Source organism: Ovis canadensis, chromosome 5 (assembly GCF_042477335.2).
Source record: "Ovis canadensis isolate MfBH-ARS-UI-01 breed Bighorn chromosome 5, ARS-UI_OviCan_v2, whole genome shotgun sequence".
NCBI lineage: Eukaryota > Metazoa > Chordata > Mammalia > Artiodactyla > Bovidae > Ovis > Ovis canadensis.
The window spans coordinates 27,579,897-27,588,496 of NC_091249.1; the positions used below are offsets into that span (position 1 = coordinate 27,579,897).

The 8,600-nt window shown below is 53.0% G+C and overlaps 1 protein-coding gene across 2 annotated transcripts; it reads right to left on the bottom strand.

Annotated features, from left to right (window-relative positions):
* Positions 1 to 165: 165 nt before the first annotated feature.
* On the bottom strand, positions 166 to 8,271 carry ICAM3 (intercellular adhesion molecule 3). 2 transcript variants are annotated; one of them, XM_069591032.1, is made up of 7 exons: positions 7,733 to 8,271; positions 6,636 to 6,902; positions 2,309 to 2,617; positions 1,704 to 1,985; positions 879 to 1,133; positions 524 to 772; positions 166 to 435 (listed from the first exon to the last, which is right to left on the bottom strand). In XM_069591032.1, exons 1-7 carry the CDS (start codon positions 7,812 to 7,814, stop codon positions 275 to 277), a joined length of 1,605 nt encoding a protein of 534 aa, XP_069447133.1. In that variant the 5' UTR covers positions 7,815 to 8,271; the 3' UTR covers positions 166 to 274. The 2 variants fall into 2 exon arrangements, with proteins under 2 accessions (XP_069447133.1, XP_069447134.1); XM_069591033.1 differs by lacking the exon at positions 6,636 to 6,902 and having other exon boundaries at positions 7,733 to 8,263.
* Between the last annotated feature and the right edge of the window lie 329 nt (positions 8,272 to 8,600).

The following is an 8,600-nucleotide window of genomic DNA, read 5'->3' on the forward strand; positions in this document are numbered from 1 at the left end:
AAGAGGAGCCCCGCCTCCCCTCGACTCCTTCAGGCCATTGGGTAAGGCCCGGCCCGCCTCTCGGTGTTCAAGCCCTGTCTGGGCACTACAGGCTCCGCCCTTTTCCGCTATCGCGATGTCACTCAATAGACTCGCGAAGCTGCGAGATGGAATCAAGCCACAGAGTAAGGATTTTAAAGCCTTTATTCAGATTCGAAGATAGATACAGCCAAGCCCCTGTCGTCTTTGCTCAGTATCACTGAGCTCAGGATAACTCCTCTACCACAGTCACGGGCTATATAGACCTGAGGCGCCACCGGCTGCTTCTTGGCTTTAGGTGGTAAATATCACGTTGCCTCTGCACCCAAAAGACGTACACTGAGGCTGTAGCGAGAGTCACCAGGCCCAAGATCGCTAACACTCCCAGGGCGATGTTGATAGTGACCGGGTTCCGACCTGTGCGGAAAAGCGAAGAATACATACGCTCGTCTCAACCCCTCCTAAACTTGCCCGTCTAGGATCAATACGCCTTGCCGAGGCTCACCTTGAACGTCCATCATCACTAACATTTTGTCCAGGCCCCGTGAACTGGCCGCCTGGCAGCTGTAGGTACCACTATAGTTTAACAAGACGAGGAATGGAATCCCGACGGGCACCTTAAACTTGGAGCCTTCCCGCAGACACTGTAGCTGGGGGTTCGGGTTGCCCCGGGCCTGGCACTGCAGGATATGCATAGTCTTTTCTTTCCACATCAAGCGTTGGGGACATTTAGCTCTGTCAATCGTGGGGCCGTCTGTGGGATCACCAAATTATCAGACACACCCGAGACAATGGGGCAAGGGAGAGACAAGTCTCAAATCAAGGAAGCAAGGGATTAAAGGTCAGCGTGACCTACTCACACAGGACACGCAACTGGACGCTCCTATTACGGTGCAACGTCACCCCATGCACCTTGAGGGTGGCATTGCAGAAGAAGGTGCGCCTGTCGTCCTTCTCGGTGGCCTTTAGCTGAAGCTGGGCAGGCTGTCCTGGTACCGCGGCTGGAACTCCATCCAGCGTGACCTGGACTCGGGGTCCGGCCGCGCAAGTCACAGTCACTGGGGTCCCCTCGGTGGTGTTAGACTCACTCAGGGTCAGGCTGGGTCCCTGGAAGCCTAAAGGCGGGGCATTGCCCAGGAGTTTGCTGACCAGACACCTCCCTTGGGTAAAGCCCTGCCCGGACCTGCGTCCTTCCCCTCGGGGTATCCAGACTACCCCTTCGTCTACTCTGCAGCCCTCACCCCACCCAGTTTTAGGCACTCAGGCTCCTCTCGGGTTACTCAGGCCCCTCCTGTCTCAGGTTTAGTCTTTGCTTGTGTGCCACGCCCCCTTTGACTAGAGGCCGTCTTGTTCTCTTGGGTCAGCCCCGCCCCTCATTTTCTGAGCTATTTTGTCTCCACCCCCTATTACTACTACTTTTACTATCGGACTTCCCTGTTAGCTCAGTTGGTAAAGAATCCGCCAGCAATGCAGGAGACCCTGGTTCGATTCCTGGGTCGGGAAGATCCGCTGGAGAAGGGATAGGCTACCCACTCCAGTATTCTGGCCTGGAGAATTCCAAGGACTATACAGTCCATGTCACAAAGAGTCGGACACTTCCACTTTTCCTCTTACTACATGCAGTCACGTTCCGGGTCAGCCCCACCCCTCGCCTCCTGAGCAGTTTTGGCTCCGCCCCCTCTTACTGTAGGCAAACAAGTTCTCCCGGGTCTCTCGCTTCTCGACCCCCAAGGTTACGTTGCAGACAATCTCTTGGGTGCCCTCCTGTTCGGTTTTCGCTGTGGCTGTGGCCGTGAGCGTGTCCGCGTGGCTCACTACTGTGGCATTCAGCATCTGGTTCCCCAGCGCCAGCTGAATATGAGCCTCCGACGCTGGGAACAGCCCATCCAGGCTGCAGTTAACAGGCCAGGAGGTTTCCATCTCCCAGAACCGGGGGAAAACGAGGCGCGGGGCGGTCTTGGGCATGGCTTGAAAGAAGGATAGAAGTGAGCAGGAAGAGGTCTCACAGCTGTGGAGATCCCTTTTCCCCATGACATTCATCCCCCTAAACCAGGGTCCTTCTTTCCCAGGATACCTTGCGGCCTGTGTCACCCCCTTTCCAGGACACACACAGCCTTCAGAAATTCCAAGGCTGTGAGCCTTCCATCTGAGGCTACCCTGCCCAATGGCCAAGGCATGTGTTCCTTAAAGCCCTGAGGGCCAGGCCACCCCATTCTCAGGAATTCCCGTGGCCAGGGAACGCTTACTCTGGCTCCACTCATCACCCACCATCTGCAGTTCTTCCCCTCACCGAAGGTTCGGAGCTTCGTGGGGGCCGAGGTGTTCTGGAAGAGTTCCAGTCCTTGGGACCGCAGGTCCAGTTCGGAGCGACAGGAGAAATTGGTGCCATGGTCCTCTCTTCTCGGCTGCACCATGAACGTGACCTTGGCAGGCTCCTCCTTTCCCACGGGCTGCCGGCCCAGCTCCTCCTCCCGGCGCAGAAGCACCACGGAGAGGTGGTCCCGGGGGGCCCCGCCAAACACCAGACAGCTCAGGTTGAGGTGTTTACCTACCGGCTGCCAGAGGGGCAGGGGTGCCAGCTCCACACGCTCTGGGAACCCTGAATGGAGGCGTGTGAAGGGGAGAGTAGAACTTACCAGCCAGCCTGGCAACCCCCACCGTGGAGGGGAGCCCAGGGTGGCCCAGTGCAGGACTGTGAACTTCAAGTTAATAAACCTGCTGGACTTACAAGTGTGCTAGTATGTGTGTTTCCCATTATCATTAACATCATGATTATTATTTCCTGTTTTGTTGGACACCTTGGCAAGCATTGAAATGAATCAGTTTTTCTGTTCACAGTTAAGGGGGAAAAAAAACGGCAAGGAAGAGGACTAAAGTTTATGGCCATTTATGATGTTAATAGTAATCATAAAACTTCCTGTTTATCTTGAGTTTTCCTTCCTCTTTCCAGATGTCATCTACCTTCATTCACACACCAAGTGAAATCTCTATTACTCTTCCCTTTTATGGACAGAGAAACAGGCCCAGCGAGGTGAGGTGATCTGCCCAAGGATGTGCAGCCAGGAAGGGGCAGAGCCAGGCTTAGATAGTGGGTTTCCCAAACTCCAGACCTGTGTGCCCACCTACCTCCATGACATCAGATCTAGGAAGTCCCCTGACCCCTCCTTCAGCCTCTGGCCTGGACTCCGATCTTGGCCTTTCCCAGAGCTTGGTCCAGTCCTCCCCAGTCTGTCCCAGATGCTCAAAGCCTAGGGCAGCCTCTTGAGGGGGCTCTGTACAGTTCTGGGGGTACTCAACAGATCCAGGCTGGGTCCAATCCCAGCTGCAGCTGCAGTGGCCCTCAAAGGCACACATTCCAAACCCTGGGCCTCCCCTGGGGGAGCAGCTCTCAAGCCTGGCTCTGAAGTTGTCACAGGCCTGTGGACTGACTACCATGGAAAAATTTTAACATCTAACCATTTACAGGGCTTCTCTGGTGGCTCAGTGGTAAAGAACCTGCCTGCCAATGCAAGAGATTTGGGTTTGATTCCTGGCCCAGAAGGATCCCCTGGAGAAGGAAATGGCAACCCACTCCAGTATTCTTGCCTGGAGAATCCCCAGTATTCTCCAGAATCCCCAGGAGTATTCTTGCCTGGAGAGAGGAGCCTGGTGGGCTACAGTTCACAGAGTCGCAAGGAGTCAGCAACGACTTAGCAACTGAACAACAACAAATGTACAATTTTAGAGTATTTAACAAGGAGGCCCGCATTTTAACCTCCACTCGAGGGCTAGTGATATGGTAGCCAATGATGATTATGCCTGGGCTCTCTATGGTGGATGAGGGAGCCCCCACATGGCGTATTTGCCAATTTCTGTGGTGTAAATACTCCCACTCTTGGCTGATTTAATGGCACCCCACTCCAGTACTCTTGCCTGGAGAATCCCATGGATGGGGGAGCCTGGTGGGCTGCAGTCCATGGGGTTGCCGGGAGTCGGACACGACTGAGCGACTTCACTTTCACTTTTCACTTTCATGCACTGGAGAAGGAAATGGCAACCCACTCCAGTGTTCTTGCCTGGAGAATACCAGGGATGGGAGGGCCTGGTGGGCTGCCGTCTATGGGGTCACACAGAGTCGGACACGACTGAAGTGATTTGGCAAAGCCACTCAATGTTACACAGAGTTGGGAAGAGATGAGCCCACTGGGCTCTTGTGAGCCAGGACAAATAGGCTCCTGCACAGCACTGGACAGAGGCATCTATCTCACAGTCACACAGACGGGGATACCCAGATACACACATAGGCAAATGTGCAGAAATACACACAAAGATACATATAGACACATACTGGCCCAGACATCCACACATGCTCAGAAACAGACGTACTCACATAGATATACACGCGGGCACAGATACCGACACACATATGCAGACACACACAGAGATACAAATCCAGGGGCTTCCCTGGTGGCTCTGTGGTAAAGAATCCACCTGCCAATACAGGAGACATGGGTTCGATCCCTGATCCGGGAAGATCCCACATGCCAAGGAGCAGCTAAACCTGTGCACTGCAACTACTGAGTCTGTGCTCCAGAGCCTGCAAGCTACAACTACGGAAGCCTGTGCACCCTAGAGCCTGGGCTCTGCAACAAGAGAAGCCATGAGAAGCCCGAGCACTCCAACCAGAGAATAGGCCTGCTCACCACAACGAGAGAAAAGCTTTTGAAGCAATGCAGACCCAGCCCAGCCAAAAATAAATTAATTAATTAAAGTTATTTTTAAAAGGTACAAGTCCAGAGACACACGCAGGCACACACAGCATACAAACACATTTGTAGACATACAAGTACACTCACACGAAGATAAGGACACTCAGATCCACATGCTCACAGGCATATAGGTACACAACCATGAATACAGACACTGGTGCACGCACAGGAAGAGCATACACACAGCTACAGATAAACACTACACTTTTCTGAGGCCTCACAAAACCATAGGCACCCTGAGTGATGTACTCAGCTATTTCCTAGTCTATTGGGTTCTTTTGTTTGTTTATTTTTGGCTGCACCAAGTGGCTTGTGGGATCTTAGTTCCCCGACCAGGGACTGAACCTTGGACCTTTAGCAGTGAAAGTGCTGAGTCCTAACCACTGGACAGCAAAGGAACTCCCTGTCTTCTTTTAAATGCAGAGAAACTGGAAGGATTCATAAGAAACTGGTAACAGGGGGATATCAGGTCCAGAGAGGAAGACTTCAGCTGTGAAGAGCAGGGATTTGAGACCTGGACTCCAGGCATCTCTGCTCACGGACCCTGGCAAGTGACTGAGCCTCAGTTTCCTCATCTGTGAAATGAGGCTCATAAGTGTACCTCCCCAGCCCAGGCTTTCATAAGGGCTTTTGGGTGAGCACCTATGCGTCCACACTAAAAACAACAGCCACTCACAGCCCACACTAGGTAAATGGAGACTTGACACTGATTCCCCCCCCGCTTTTTTTAAATACTTTAAAATTTGGGAACCACATGAATTTATTACCTGTCATAAAAATAAAAGCAATAAGGGACTTCCCTGGTGGTCCAGTGGCTAAGACTCCATCCTCCCAATGCACAGGGGTTCAATCCCCGGTCAGGGAACTAGGTCCTACCTCCTGCCTGCCACAACTAAGACCCAGTGCAGCCAAATAAATAAGTAAATACACACACAAAAAAGAAAAAGTAGGGACTTCCTTGGTAGTCCAGTGGTTAAGAATCTGCCTTGCAATTCAGGGGACACGAGGTCAATCCCTGGTTGGGGAACTAAAATTCCCTATGCCACAGAGCAACGAAGCCCGAGAGCCACATGCGCTCCAGAGCCCGCATGTCACAACTGCTGAAGCCCACGTGCCACAGCTAGAGTCTGTGCACCACGAAGAAAGATCCCGTGGGCTGCAACTAAGACCTAACAGCCAAACAAGATAAATAAATAACTATATTAAAAGAAATTTAAAAAATTGAGTAAAAGACATGTCCTTTTTTTTGGCCATACTGAGAGTGTTCCACGGTTTTAGTTCCTTGACTAGAGATTGAACCCAGGCCCTTGGCAGTGAAAGCCTGGAGTCCTAACCACTGGACCACCAAGGAATTCCTGAACTATCATTTTTAAAATGCTTATTGGGCTTCCCAGGTGGCATTAGTGGTAAAGAACCCACCTGCCAATACCAGAGACTCAAGAAATGCAGGTTGGATCCCTGGGTCAGGAAGATTCCCCTGGAGGAGAGCACAGCAACCCACTCCAGTACTCTTGTCTGGAGAATCCCATGGACAGAGGAGCCTGGTGGGCTACAGTCCATGGGATCACAAAGAGTTGGACACGACTGAGGCAACTTAGCATGCATGCACACATACAAAATGCTTATTGAGAACCAAAGGAGTTGGTTTCACAGCTGCTGCTTTGGCATGCAGTTGAGATGTACCCCTCTATCTCTGACTCTGTCTCTCTCTCTCTCACACACACACACCCCCAGTTCTGAGCTCTGACTGAGTGTCCTGGTCCATTTGTGCAAATTCAGGGCCCCAGCCCCACCTTGCTCCTCTGCACCATTGGTCATCTACCCCCACCACTGCCCAAGGCCATCCCACCTCCAGCCACGGCTACTCACCATACACTGTGATTTTAGAGAAACCCACCACCTGGGACTTATTGCAGAGGCCAGAGCAGAGAAGCTCTGTGTCACCAGTCACGTTGGTGAGGCGGAAGGCTGCCCAGCCCAGGCCCCTGCTGTGGTGCTCCTTGGAGAGGGCTGTCTCCAGGGAGATTAATCCAGGGCTGGGGCAATCTAAGCTGCAGTTTACCACAAGGGGCTTTCCAAAAGGCACCACTGGGTCCTTCGGTTCCACTCGTAACTGGTACGTCTGTCCCTGGGCACCTGCATGAACAGAGTCTCTGCTGGGGGCTCCAGTGCCCCCCAGCCCACCCAGCTGCAGGTTCCATCCTTCAACGCCACCCCCCCCCCACTCCCACCAGCCAAGATAGGAAGGTCTCTGCCTTCGGCGGTGTTTCAGTTTAGTGGGAAAGACAGATGATGGATCAGGAACCAAGGAGAGTTGAGAAGGAGGCCAGGAGGAAGTGAGTCAGGAAAGGGTTCCTGGAGGGAACCACTACGGTCTCTTTTAAAGGGTCAAGGAGGATTTAGCCAAGTGAAAGGCAAGAGGGATCCTGGCAGACTGAAGAACATAGGCAGAGGTCATGAGTCCGGATGGAGCAGGGAGCGAATAAGTGCAGGCATGAGTGGTGGCTCAGATGGTAAAGCGTCTGCCTGCAGTGCTGGAGACCCGGGTTCAATCCCTGGGTTGGGAAGATCTCCTGGCGAAGGAAATGGCAACCCACTCCAGTATTCTTGCCTGGAGAATCCCATGGTTGGAGCAACGTGGTAGGCCACAATCCACAGGGTTGCAAAGAGTCGGACACAACTGAGCGACTTCACTTTCACTTTCACTTGAGTGTTTGGGTGGGTAAGTGTCTATGCTGTGAAGGGGGCAGGGAACAAGTGAAAGGCAGGAACCTGGCCTCAGGGAGCCCTGAAGGCTGAGTTAAGGAGCCACCATTTTTCCCCAAGGATACTGGGAAGCCCCCTGACAGATCTGAGTCAAAGAAGTGTTGCCGCAGCCCTGGGCAGCAGGGTGTGAGGTGCACTGTTCTCCTTCCCCTCCCCAGCAACCCCCCATCTCCAGCCCTCCCCAGCTCACTGGGCCTCACCTGTGGGCAACTGACAGCAGGCAAGAAGCAGAAAGATGAGCGAAGTCCAGTAGACCCTGGGCGGTGGCCCTGAGGGCATCATGGTGCTCAGCCTGGAGGCGGAAGTTCCCTTAATGAAGCGCTGTGCAACGGTGAACAGGCAGGACCTCCAGGGGAAGGAAGAACCGTCACTGCAGCTAAGAATGCAGCAGTCCAGGGGCCACACCTTGCCCAGGATGAGGGAAGGGTAGGGGAATATTTTATGCCACCCCCTGGGAGTCCACAGTGAGGGTCTCAGGAAAATGGAGCCTGCTGGCGAGTCTCCTAGGAGTCTCAGAGGGCAAACCTCTGTTACACTCCTTGTCCCCAGATCAACCCACAGGAAGCGCTAGTGCAAGCAGCTTCCTTTTTTCTCAGTACTGGAAAGCCTGGAGGGGGGCAGGGGTGAAGGTGGTAAGACATCTCCCCTTCCTGTTGAACTTAGGTGAAAAAGGCTGTTTTGTTCCCAGAGAGGAAGTTAATGGGGATATCTGCACACTGGCCTTGAAGGAAAAGGGGTGGGATTTCGAGGTGACTTTTCAAGGAGGGAACAATGGGCAGACTTCTGGGCAGGGCTTCAAAGAGTTAGCAAGAGATCTCAACGTTCCTGGGAGGCAAATAAACGATTTGGGGGGGGGGGTGACAATGAAGGATCCCCTATGATGAGTAAAACTGTGATAGTGAACAGAGCCCACATTTACTGGGGACTTGTGCCGGGCTCTCTGTTGGCTGCCAGAGTGACTTCTATAGGCTCCTTATGTTTCCAGTCGTCATGTACAGATGTGAGGATTGGACCATAAAGGAGGCTGAGTGCAGAAGAATTGATGCTTTCAAACTGCGGTGTTGGAGA